This window comes from Chrysemys picta, chromosome 10 (assembly GCF_011386835.1).
Source record: "Chrysemys picta bellii isolate R12L10 chromosome 10, ASM1138683v2, whole genome shotgun sequence".
NCBI classification, from domain to species: Eukaryota; Metazoa; Chordata; order Testudines; family Emydidae; genus Chrysemys; species Chrysemys picta.
In genome coordinates this window covers 6508944-6522317 of record NC_088800.1, presented here as the reverse complement: position 1 = coordinate 6522317, position 13374 = coordinate 6508944, and the positions used below count along the sequence as shown (strand labels likewise).

At 52.6% G+C, this 13374-nt stretch overlaps 1 protein-coding gene across 3 annotated transcripts in view; it reads right to left on the bottom strand.

The window, feature by feature from the left end:
* IGDCC4 (immunoglobulin superfamily DCC subclass member 4) overlaps nucleotides 1-13374 on the bottom strand; it is a 167751-nt gene that overhangs the window by 21326 nt on the left and 133051 nt on the right. For all 3 annotated transcript variants that reach the window (XM_065559187.1, XM_065559186.1, XM_065559188.1), the window contains 7 exons: nucleotides 11278-11385; nucleotides 9559-9742; nucleotides 8653-8780; nucleotides 7291-7461; nucleotides 3611-3748; nucleotides 2882-2987; nucleotides 1480-1714 (listed from right to left, as the gene is read on the bottom strand). In XM_065559187.1, the coding sequence (XP_065415259.1) occupies nucleotides 1480-1714; nucleotides 2882-2987; nucleotides 3611-3748; nucleotides 7291-7461; nucleotides 8653-8780; nucleotides 9559-9742; nucleotides 11278-11385 (1070 nt within the window). The remainder of the gene's footprint in view (nucleotides 1-1479; nucleotides 1715-2881; nucleotides 2988-3610; nucleotides 3749-7290; nucleotides 7462-8652; nucleotides 8781-9558; nucleotides 9743-11277; nucleotides 11386-13374) is intronic.

Below are 13374 nucleotides of genomic sequence, written 5' to 3'. Positions count from 1 at the left end.
TTCTATAGGATGATCGTGGTTTGGTCCTAATGGATTCATATTGGTGCTAAGTAGAGGGTGAGACCTTTTCCCTTGTCTCTCCAGCAGTGAAGGCCACTAGGACATTTGTATTGAATACAGAGGCCATAGTAACAAACCCTGCCCTGCCTCTCTTTTGGGCACGAAGGACCTGGATGGAGCAGAACCAATGCAGTTCTGCTGGGAGCAGAACCTCTCTACTCTACAGCACAGAGCTGTGCTCCCTGGAGATGAGGTGGAGCTGGACTGAGGCAGAAGTAACAGGTCACGAATCCGTAACTATGGAGAACCATCCACTATTCCATCCTTCCCCAAAATGGGATCATTGCAGTCCAGGAATCTACTCCTGCCTTGAAGCTACGGCAGCATCCCTGGGTCAACGTCACGGGAGTTCAGCAGACTCAGCTCTGAGACTCTCAGCCTTTAGAAGGTGTAATATATCAATGGAAAACTAACACCACGTTGGCCGCTCCAATCATTATGAAATGTACGTAACAACGCTGTATGTCACATTATGAATACTCTCTCTTTTGGAATCTGTAAACAAACCAAGGAAGCAAAAAAGGTGGTTTTTTCCCCAGACAAAGGAGAATGGCCAGCACCTCTTGGACTCAACAATCAAGCCAGGTGTGCCAAGAACAATGGGCCATTCATTTGCATTGCAAAATCCCAGGAGACTGCAAAAATTAGCATGGTGTCAGCTCCCTGGAGGACACAGAGAGCTGAGCCCCCTGGCTTTGAAACCAAAGATTAACTTTGAGGATATCAGGACCTGCTCAAAGACTTGGGGGTAACCATCACAGAGGGACGATGGGGTACAGCATCCTTCAAGCCTTTGAGAGCTGGGTCCTATTAGCCTGGAAGGCAAGAGTTGCTGCAGGGGAGACGGTTTGGGGGGACTCAGGACTGAAAGGGCTGTTGGTGTCACCCTGGAAGGAGGAACCAGGCTGGTGGAGGCCAGGGTGAGGCCATGGTGCCGTGAGCAGGATGCTGGTGGCAGGGCTCGGAGCCAAAGCTGAACAGCACAAAAGCACCCAGGGCTACAGGGCAGGTGGTGACACCCCCCCTTACTGGTCTGGGTGAACCCCCAAAGCATCATCAGGGTATATCCTCCTCTGGCACTGGTGATGACATGGACTCGCTGCAGGAACTGGGGAATTCTTACCATGGCTGGACATGAAAACCAGCGTGTTGGGGGGAAATAGCTCAGGATAACCATATCAGAGGAAAATACACTTGATAATACTCTGTAGTGAGGGATACTCAGCATCAGCTGATACAGGAACCCCCCTTGCTAGCATGGTGCCGACCATGGAATGATCCATTCAGGCCAGCACTTTCCAGAGCCAGAGGGGAAAATCAGACCCAGGCTCTGCACACAATAGCTTGGTTCCTTGGTGCCGCTCCAGGTTAAGAGGGTTATCTGAGCAAGGGGGTGGTGAGCATTCACACCGGCAATACCTTTCTTATCCCGTGGATGCCGTCATCCGGAAGGCTGGTGTGGATGAGGCTGTGCACTTCCGTCAGCTCCGTGATGTCCATCAGGGGCAAGGGAACCTCTTCAGAGAGCGGGGACATGAGGGACTCCAGCTCATGAGAATCAGACTTGGCGCTGGGCCCGGGCGGTCCCTGCCTGCCCCGGTGACAGGAGCTGTGATTCCCGGCTGCTTGAGAATCCAGGCCTGGCAGAGCCTCCCTGCAGGGGATGGGAAAACAAACAAAAGTTTCCACCTCGGAGGGCAAACAGCCCTGCGCTCCCCTGTCCAGCCAATCAGAGCTCAAGGGGTGTCAGCTCCCAACTCATGAACAGCGGCAGATGCTGGACCAAACTGCCCCTCTCTGCTTGGGCTGTTATCAACAGGACTGGAACTGCTCTGCTGGGCGTAGGGATCGGTGTTAAGGCCCCTGTGCTCACCACATATGGCCAATACACCCCGAGCCCGTGCTCTGTAACAAGCACAGTGTGCAGATTCTACAACCCGCCCCCTGCCCAGCAGATCACAGCGGCTGGTGCTTAGTGCCCCATAACGGGAGCGAGAGACAAGGGCACGGATTTACTCTCACTCATGCTTATCACACCCCACGTGACGCGGATGCGTTTAATCATCCCCGTTTTACAGGTGACAGAGGGAGGTTACGTGATGGGGGTGGGTTAGTGGCAGAGACTTCGGGAGCTCCTAGGTCCCAGCCCTGTGCTCAATCCACCCGCTCACAACGCCTCTCTCTAAAACTACGGCTTACGTCAAAAGTCGAGCTTCAAATGATTTCCTTTATAAGCACTTACAGGGCAGGTTCTGACACCCAGGTCAGATCAACAGGACTCGGCCAATATGCCCCGAATGAGGAGCTGGCCCCGATCACGCCAACCCACTCCATTACATCAGGAAGAAAGGGAATCCTCTAACAGTCTCCCCTGCTGGAAGCTCACAAAGCTGTTCAGAGCATGCTCAGAACGATCAGCCCGGCACCCAAACGCAACGGAGCCGTGTTGTGCATACACCGAGATGAAGAAAAGATAATGTTCTTTGACAGGGCAATTAGCGTTCTATTTTGGTGCAAAAACAATTACTCTAACAATGCAGATTAAAGAAAAGCTACCCCAGCAGCATACAAACCAGCCAACCAGCCTGCATTCATCAAAGAGCGCTCCTGGGCGGGCACACCCCTCAAAACAAGGTGACAGAGAAGGAATTCTATATGGCAAGCCATGGGTTATTCTTAGGGCCTGCACCTTTAACTGCCTTAAATTCCATTGTTCTGCAACACAGCCCAGCTCAGTGTGGGAAAGACTCTGACAGGGTTTTCTGTGCTGCTCCCCATCAGAGCTTTGTTCTCCTGGCTGTCCGGATAATGCAAGGCATACCTCTGCTTGCTGCTGCGGAAACTGGCACACATACAGAAGAGTATGCAGAGGAGACCTAAGCAGACTCCCACGATGATCCCGGTGACCGAGTGGACATCCAGAACATCTAGTAGGCGAAGGACAGAGTCGAGTCAGCGTCTCAAGCCCTACCGGGAAGAGGACGCAGAGCGTCCGGGGCATTCAGAAAAGCACCAACTTCGGGTGCGTAGATATAAAATGGCCCCGATTACTGGTCCAGAGCTAGTGTTCCCTAAAGCCCAGGGGAAGTGGGAGAAGTGGCCCCACGTTGGGCCCGTATCTAACACACGCACCCGCAGAGATACGCAGACAACACACTATTATAAAAAGTACTTGGCAGTGACCGTTGAAGCAGATAAAAGCAACCTGGCGCCTGTCTACAATTCAGCTGCCTTAATACTACATGAACTAATACGACCGCTGCAAGGTGGGGAATGAGAGCCAAATTCTTGCCCCGAGATACAGATCGGCAACTGCCACAGACGTCAGCAAGAGCTGCGCACACACTGAATTTGGCTCGATCCCCTGCATTGGTTTAAACACATTCACGTTCTGTGCATCCCGTGGCGGGATCAGGCAGTTTCACGCATTCGCTTAAACACAAAACTAAACGACACTACTAACTAAGGGCAGTTATGGAGCGTGACTCAATGCTCGGAGTGACTCCTCGAGACCAGGGCATGCTTCCTGGGGGAGTAAAAACCGGGCTACCTGACAGCTTCTCGCGAAGCGTGTGCACGTCCTTTACGTTCGAGTACGGCCCGGATCCTACAATGGTCTTTGCTCCCATCTTGAAGTAGTACCTGGTGTTGCTCTCCAAGCCACGCACCTCGGTGCTGAAAATATTTCCTGTTCAAAAGCAGGTGAGAAGGTGTAATGTTTAGTTTAGATGCTATCTGGAGGGTTGCAGAACTTTGTTTCATTCTCTTAGCTAGCAGAGTCTGAGAGCCATGTAACATAAAGAGATCTCAGGACAGTTATGGATTAGCTAACATAATATGCTCGCTAGCAGCCTGACCCTGGCATGTGTGAAACTTTACTCATGTGAGTAATCTCACTGAAGCCTCTCCTGCAGCTGCACTGCCTCGTGCTCCTAAGTTCTGGGCTGGACGCAGTATGGAATTCTCTGGCCTGTAATATGCAGGAGGTCGATCCGCTGGTCCCTTCAGGCCTGAAAATCTTGACATTTATGTCATTCCTTGGCCATACCCCTAGACCTCCCCCTCTGTGCTACCATGGATGGAGCCCAAGGAGCAATCCCATTGGAGCCAGTGGGAGGACCCTCATGAGTCGAGTTCTCTACATGCTGAACTGTTAGCAGGATCCGGTCCCAATCCGCTACGTGCTAACGTTAATTCCTAATTAACATCCATTTCGAAATCGTCAACCACCAGCCTCCACAATTCAGCTCCATCCATCCCAGAGATTTCTGACCCTTTCCGTTTTCATAGATTCCAAGGCCAAAAGACCATTGTGTTCATCTAGTCCAGAGGAAGGCAAATTACGGCCCGCGGGCCAGATCCGGCCCATCACGGCTTTCAATCCAGCCTGCAGGATTGCCAGCCCTGTGGCACAGTGGGGCTAAGGCAGGCTCCCTGCCTGCCCTGGCCCCGCGCCACTCCCAGAAGCGGCCGGCACCATGTCCCTGCGGCCTCTGGGGGAGGAAGGGACAGAGGGCTCCATGCGCTGCCCTCACCTGCAGGCGCCGCTCCCCGCAGCTCCCATTGGCCGAGAATAGGGAACCGCGGCCAATGGAAGCTTTGGGGGTGGTACCCACAGGTGAGGGCAGCACACGGCAGAGCCGCCTGCCCCACCCCACCCCCAGGAGCCACTGCCGGACATGCCGGCCACTTTCAGGAGTGGTGCAGGGCCAGGACAAGCAGGGCCATCCTGGAGCAGCCGGGCCAGAGCCCGCACCCTGAACTCCTCCTGCAAGCAGCACCCCAACCTCCTGCCCTGAGCCCCCTAACCTCCTGCACCCCTCCTGCACTCCAACCCCCTGCCGAGCCCCTTCCCGCACTCCGCACCCCCCTTGCACCCCAACCCCCTGCCTTGAGCCCCCCTTGCACCCCAACCCCCTGCCTTGAGCCCCCTGCTGCACCCCTCCTGCACTCCAACCCCCTGCCTAGCCCCCTCCTGCACTCCGCACCCCCTCGTGCACCACAACCCCCTGCCCCAGTCCTACATTCCCGATCTAGTTTTACAAGTGGCCAGCGATTGAGAATGCACCACATCCCTCGGTAAGTTAATTACCATCACGATGAAAAATGTGCACCTTCTTTCCCGTCTGAATTTGTTTTGCTTCAACTTCCAGCCATTGGATATTGTTCTTTCATCACATTTCTGTTCCCCAGGTAGGTACTCACCAGCCGGGGTCAAGTCACCCCTCAACCTTCTCTTTGTCAAGCTAAATAGATTGAGCTCCACATGTCAATCGCTTATAAGGCAGGTTTTCTAATCCTTTAATCAGTCTCGTGGCTCTTCCCTGACCCTCTCCCATTTGTCAGAATGCAGAACTGGCCGCAGTATTTCCAAAATGGTTGCGCCAGTGCCACTACTGAGGTCATATCACCTCCCTATTCCTGCTGAGATTTCCCTCTTTGTGCATCAAGGATCGCATTAGCCCTTTTGGCCACTGTGTTCCGCTGATTACCCAAGTCCTTTCCAGAGTCACTGCTTCCCAGGCTTGAGTCCCCCCATCCTGGAAGCAGGCTACATTCTATGGGCCTAGGTATCTAATTCTGTGTTTGGCCGTACTGAAAGGCATATCGTTTGCTTGCGCCCAGCTCACCGAGCAATCCAGATCACTCTTCCTTATTTACCCCTCCCCCAAGCTGTTTGTCATCTCTACACCTTGTCAGTAGTGAGTTTATCTTTTCTTCCAGGTCATTGATAAAAATGTTAAGTAGCATAGGGCCAAGAACTGATCGCTGTGGAAGTCCACTAGAAATACACCCGCTGGAAGCTGATTCCCCATTTGCAGTTACATTTTGAGACCTAGCGGTCAGGCAGGTTTTAACCCATTTAATGTGTGCCCTGTTGACAGGGCCGGCTCTAGCTTTTTTGCCGCCCCAGGCAAAAAAGCCTCCAGTCGCCCCACCCCACCCACCCGGAGCGCGGCAGGGGAGGGCGCCGAGCCCAGCCGCGGGCCACTCTCCTTGACCGGCCGGAGCGCCGGGGGGAGGGTGGCGAGCCCGCTGCAGCTCCGCTGGTGGCCGGAGCCCAGGGAGGAGGGCGGAGAGCCCGGCCAGGGCTCCACTCTCCCCAGCGGCCAGAGCGCCGGGAGGAGGGCGGAGAGCCCAGCCGGGGCTCCACTCTCCCGGCGGCGAGCCCGCTGCAGCTCCGCTCTCCCCGGCGGCCGGAGCGCCGTGGGGAGGGTGGCGAGCCCAGTCGTGGCCCCGCTCTCCCTGGCGGCCAGAGCGCCGGGGGAGGGCGGCGAGCCCGCTGCGGCTCCGCTCTCCCCAGCGGCCGGAGCTGGAGCACCGCGCCGCGCTGCCCTCCTCCAGGTGCCACCCAAGCACAAGCTTGGTGGGCTGGTGCCTGGAGCCGGCCCTGCCTGTTGATTTTGTATCTTTCCGTCTTCTCATTCAAAAGCTCAGTTCTCCTTCAGGACAATGGGTGAATAAACTGCAAGAAACGACCAGCTGAGCTCTTAACGTCTCGCTGCACCTTACACGCAGCATTTCCGCTCGCTGGCATGGGCTTCACCTCCCCAGCCAGCAGCTTCACCCGGACACCGTTCTCTATCAGATGAAAACCGCCACACACAGGAGCGACCTGGTTTTGCAGAGGGCCTCCGGGATGATCTCAGGTGGCCGATGTGCTCACAGCCTCTAGCTCACAGGGCTAGATTCTGAGCAGCTACAAACATGGAGCATTTTCTTTCAACCCCCGACCCACCCGCTTTCCTCCTTTCTTATCTCTGAGCCACAGCCTTGATGCTCCGTCAACACAAAGTTCTTTCACTGCCTAGCGAGAGCGTCTTGTCTCTCTGCAGCCAGGACACGAAGGGCACCCAAGAGCCTTGCTAAAGAGGCAAGAGAACCCACCTGCTTCCAAACACACCACCTCTCCCACATGTCTCTTCTCAGTGCGCATGCTCTGCTCTCAGCTGTGGGTCTCCTCTGCTGCCGCTATTTCTAATTGTATTGCAGGCTAGCGCAGCCTTTCCTCAACGTTCTCTGTCCCCCAGCTCATTAGACTTCTCTGTTATCCGTGTTTAGAGGCTGGACAGCAGAGACGCAGGACTCCCGTCAGAAAGCAGAGAGGGCAAGGCAAATGGGGGGATTCTGAACTGACATTTATTAGTGCCCAACTAGGATTGAAGTCAACGCACCTCCACTCTGGACCTGGCCCAATGGACACACTCCTGAGCTACTCCTGGTGCTCACCTTCTTTCCTCAGCAGAGTCCACATGTCGTCTGGCTGCGTGTTGTTTGCATTATACAGGATGACATACTCCACGATGATGCCGTTGGGTTCGACTGGAGGACACCAATGCACCTGCACGGCGTATGGGTTGATTGGATGCAGCCTGAGGTCGGATGGTGGCGTCGACGGCCCTGAAGAGACAAAGGATATGACGACTGCCCCAAACGCGCAACAGGAACCAAAGGGGAAATGGCGAAAGCTCAGCTCTTTGGGCCACGCCTCCAATTTGGTGCCCCCCAAAGCGGGCACGTGCCAAAGCTGCATTTGCAGATGGGAGTTGGGTGGCTGGATGCGCACCGGAGTGATCTGCACGCACCAGGCAGACACGAGCCTACTTTGGTGGATGCAAATGGTGCACAAACAGGGCTGCTCATTGTTGACTTTGGAGCTGAATGGAAGGGTGTGCTCTCTGCAGCACAAACAATGGGGAGTTTGTCTGTCTTGGCCAGCGAGCTAAGGAGTAGCAGGAAAACACGGGTGTAGCTGCCCAGCTCAGTCAGAAATACAGCATTAAAATACACCAAAGCTTTTCTTATCCTTGGGCAAGGGATCCTCTGAGCTCCCTGCCCCCTTCTGGTTTTTAATTCCCCCGCCCGCAAAGCTCTCTTATCACCACAGCTAGATGGGACCCACCCTCCAAAGTCGGTTAACTCCACTCCCAAAACAGCCACTGGAGGTTACTATTGGACAAGAGAGGTTATCCCCTGACTTACCGGAGCTAGCAGTGCTCTCAGCCTCTGCCAACTCTTGCCACTGTCTCTACACCACCATGCTGGGCTCAGCGACCCATTTTGACCACATCTGTCAGCATTAGCCAGGACCCATCGCTCAAAGCAACCCCCAGGGCAGCTCAATTCCTCACTAGACAGCAGGATTTCTCAGAGAAAATCCACCTCCCTCCCCCAAACAAAAGAAAACTCAAATCTGCAATAAACATATTTGCCCTGATTCGTATCAATTGCTCTTCTCGAGTTCTGCTTCCATTCCTCTGTGCTTACAAAGCCAACTCCAGTGGCAGCATCTCGTCAGCGGGCTTTGGGATGGCTCTGCGGCTTTCAAATGGCTCTCAGCCTCCACTGATGCAGAAGAGAACTGAGGGCCGACAAGTGACAGCGAGCCGGATGCCCAAGCATTTCATCGTACAAATACGTTACATCTGCTGAGTGAGTGCGCAGAGGGAACGACAGAACTGGCAGCCGAAAATGGTCTTCAGAGATTTACATCCACTAGTGGGCAAGGCACAGGAGGTGAGACTGGCCTTCCTCCAATCAGGGAGAGCACCGTGAGTTTGGGATTTATTTTCACCGCGTTGCGGTACTTACGGTCAGGAAGGGTGAACCTCTCCACCACGCTGCCGAACGGTCCGTCAATCCCAACTCCATTAGACTGGACTGCAAACTCATATTTGGTGTAAGGTTTCAATCCGCTGATGAGAATACCTTCATCAGAACTGCCAAGGAACGCAGACACACAGGGCAGATTAACGCAGGCCGGGGTCCCATCGCCTTACCAGGAGTCCGTGGGCCAGAAAAGATGTGGGTGCAATGGAGTGGATCAAAGCGGCAGTGCTCCCACCTCTCACGAGTCTATCACAAGTCTCACTATCTTTCATGTTTCTTAAAGTCCAAGTTCCAGGAGTCATGGGATTACGTGAGAATCACGTATGTCTCTAGCCTTCATGGCTGTTCATTTATTTATGATTTTCTTGCAGAGAAAAGCTTGAAAACGTGATGCTGCTAAAGCCGCATAACCCAGAAAACAAATATATGAGCCACCCCAAAGTTATTATATATATATTTTTAAATGTCATGATTTTTAAACCAAAACCCAATTTTGGGGAGCCTGATGAGTCATGATCTTTGAATATTTGGGGCTGACAATACTGCAACTGGCTTTATCCTTAATATAAAGACATGGGAACTACAGATCCCAGCATGCAGTGCAGCCTGACCCCTACAAATCAAGATGGAAAAATGCCTGCTTTCTCCTAAGCCCCATCTCTGTGTTTCAGATACGGCCCGTTCTCCAGGAGCCACTTTTTGCCCGGCCCTGATTTAGAATTGAGCAAATGGATACAAGTCAGAGTCACATGTGCCCTGGCCATAGAAAGGCGCAGGGTCTACTAAACCACCCAGCCGCAAGGTTTCCCACGTATTTCTCCTGCATGCTTGTTTTCTTTCCACCAAGGAAGCCGTTGGGTCGCTCGGCCTGTTGCGCGACACTCTTACCTGGTGTAGTAAGTGACAAGAGAGGCGTTTTTCAGTCCCCAAGGGCTGAACCGCACGGTGTAATTGACGATCTTGACCGTCGTGAAGTCTGGTTTCTTCCACCTCAGCCAAATCGAGGTCGAACTGTTGGACTCTGCATAGACCTGGGCTGGGGGCAGTGGGGGGCCCTTCTGAACTGGAGGGTCTATGGTACATGAAGGAAGAAGAAAGAAATACACACATGTAAGTGGCATGGGAGAGAGAAGAGCAGTCACTGCTGGTGAATCGAGAGGAGGATGGGCCCAGTGGTTAGAGCACTAGCCTGGGCTCAATTCTCTATTCTGACACAGGCTTCCTATTTGACCTTGGGCAAGTCACTTGGTTACTCTCTGCCTCAGTTCCCCATCTGTGCAATGGGGATAACTGCCCTGCCTCCCAGGGTGTGCGAGGATAAATCAATTAAAGATTGCCAGGTGCTCAGATACAATGGTACTGGGCAACATAAGTACCACGATTTAGTCATGGAGGTCACAGAAGTCACAGAATCCGTGACTTCCAGCGACCTCCGTGATTTCAGCCTGCGGCAGTGGGGAGCTGCAGTGTACCCCTGCCGCCTCTGGCGGCCCCCGGAGCTCCCGGCCCTCGGGGGCAGCAGGGGAACCCCTGAACTCCCAGCCATTGTGGGTGTGGGCGGTAGGGGAACCCCCAAGCTCTCGGCCACTGCAGCTGGTGTGGGACCCCTGGAGCTGCGGACGGCAGGGGTATCCCGCAGCCCCCAGCTGCTGCAGGTGATGGGGGCCCTGGCATCTCCCAGCCATGACTTTGAGCTCTGACACCCAACCTGCAGTGGGGGCCCCTGGAACTCCTAGCCCCTGGACAGCTGCCCCGCTGTGGGCACCCACAGATCCCCATTTTGTCACAGGGATTTTTAGTAAAAGTCAAGGTTAGGTCATGGCTTCCATGAATTTTTCTTTATTACCCATGACCTGCCCGTGACTTTTACTAAAAATATCTGTGACAAAATCTTCGCCTTAATCACGAACAGATAGAATACGCTTTGAGAATCACAATCATAGCCTAATTTCACCACGAAGGGAAACGAATAATGAAACTGATACATATGTCTGTATTATTTATCTGTATTACCCTAGTGCCCCGGGTCGCGTTATATCAGAGTAGAGGTGTATCTTGCATCTCCAATACAGCTCCCCCAATGTTTCTCAGAAATAGGGTGACCAGATGTCCCGATTTTTGGGTCTTTTTCTTATATAGGGTCCTATTGCCCTCCACCCCGTTCTGATTTTTCACACTTGCTGTCTTGGTCACCCTACTCAGAAAGGGGGTGGAGGGTGGTGGGGAGGGTGGGGTAAAGGCCATCTGAGTTCAGTGGCACCCAATCGTAGTAATAGAGAGTGAGGACATTTCCACCCCCTTCAAGATGCTTTACTATGAACAATTAAGGTTGATCCCGTAATGCGTTGAGCACTCCAGCCAGCTCCCAAGGAACACTTTTTGGTGGCTCTAAAAATTCGGATGGCCCTGCTCATTCTCAACTGGGAATGATTATGTTGGACACCAGTGCTAGATCACAACTCCTGTCTTTGGTTCCTAAACGTCTACCTCCATATCTTTATCCCGTTCACTCTCTTAGAACCATGGGCAGAGCAGAAGAGAGAAGAACATGCAGGCAGAAGGTCGCGGGTGAAATAGCTAGGAACTGCCCTATGAAGTATTTCTTACCTACTGCGGTCACGGGTGCCTTTTCCGTTTTGCCCTTCCATACAGCCGCGTAGCCATCCTCGTGCTTATTGAATGCCACCAGCTTCACCTCATAGAGTCTCCCCGGGGCTGGAAAAATGAATGTTTTTGGTTGCAAAAATCATTCAGCAGAAGTTCATCTTCGCCCAATCTCAACAGAGCAGCACTGGCTTACAACCATTCGGATTCCATGTTCAGATATTAGCTAATTCATCAAGCCACCACCACCCTACAAAGTGTTATCATCCCCATTTTATCACTGGGGAAACCAAGGCCAAGGGAAGCAAGGTGACTTGCTCAGGGTCACAGATTGAGTCAGTGACAGAGCCGATATAATAAGAACTCACGATTTCCTGATCCCCAATCCTGTGTGCTCGCCTCTACCATGGAAGATAGCATCATGCTGCATTAAAGCTTCATCACGACATGGTCCCACAGCGCAAGATGACTGTGTTTAAAAGGTCCCGGAAGTTGTTTGAGGAGCTATGAATGTCCTGCAAGCATTGGAGTAGGATTATCTGGGAAAACTCTGATGGGGTGGTAACCCAATGGCCTCTCCAAAGCGAGGTGACACATTACTACTCTTTGCTCCAGTTGCTTTACCCAGTAATTTAGGGCCTGATCCTATTAATTGCTTAGATACTGCACTAACAAGTGCTCTACGAAATATCTCAGAGCTTACACCCTTTTGCTCCCATTAAAGACCAACCTACCACAGAAGACAAGTGTGTTTATTTCTCTCTCTCTCACACACACACACACACACACACACACACACACGTATGTGTACTAAAGTTGACCCTCCAAAGTAAACAAAAGCTTCACATTGAATTTATCCTTGTAACTCAGCAACACCCTTGCAAATCTACAAAACGCTGCGAGCTTCATTTTCCAATCACCCTCTAATTATGCAGGGGGCCCTTCAGCGGCCCCTGAGCCTGGTGGGAGAACGTCTCTCAAAGCGATTCCTGGTGGGACTGTGCCAGTAACCTCTGCTCAGGGAAAGCCCGGTTCATGTATTCAGAAGGATACGTTGTACAGCCACCGGGGGGGATTTTTAAAGACACGGCGCTGGATCCTGCAATTCCTTGCACCCTGAAAATGTCTATTAAAGTCGACAAGAGTTTTTGGTGCACACAGAAGCATAGGATCCGCCCCAATCTGTCTCATCTACCAAGAGAGATTCTTACAGTCAGAAAAACTCTGGTGCGCCCCACAACAAACGGAGCCTACCGCCTTTCTCAGACACAGCTGCTTTAATAATAAAGTCAGGCGCCTTCAGAAAGGAAACAGAGATCCCCGTTTCAAGGGCAATTCTTCCACTGACCCCAAACGGGGTTGCGGGAAAAGGCCCAGAATATCTCCCAGCAGCATTAGCTGCGCTTTCGTTGGTTCCTACAACGGACACCAAACTTAGCTCACACCGTCCAAAAGGTCGTTGCAAAGCTTGCCTGCCTCTTTCTTCTCGTCTTTCACAAACTAGAAGCCTCTCCTGCCATGTTGGGGGACATTTTAGCAGGGATGTTTATTCAAGGAAACTACGTAAAAGATTCAAAGTTTTTAAATAGAGGGAAACTGGCAATTCTCTCTGGACATCTAGTCCCTTGTTCAGAAAGGCGCTGAAAGCAGCCCACAGTCTCTTTGGTTCCCTTGGCTGCATTTAGCTGATGAAGTTTGTTAATTAGGGACGTGCCTATTCATCCCCTGCCCCGATGGCTCACCGGCTCCCTTGCCGTGCCAATGTAAGCAGCACAAAGCCCGTCTCACTGATGCCAATTTTATTATTACTGCTCCAATTATGCTCCCAGGGCCTATTGGTGCCAATTACCCAAAGGGTGCGCGGAAGGCTGCCCCTGCTTCACAATAGGTGTTCACGTTCGGAATCTAAAAACAGTTCGGCCACATTTTCCTCGCTGAAAAGCTCCCCAAAGCAAACACGGTTTTGTCTCCCTCAAAAGCCGCCTGGGTGTTGCGCGATGATGAAAACAGACCGGCTGACCTGCATTCATGCCTCCTCTGAAATTCACTGAGGCGGGGGCTATCATTGTTGGACTACAGAGTCGCTGAGTTCTCAGGCTC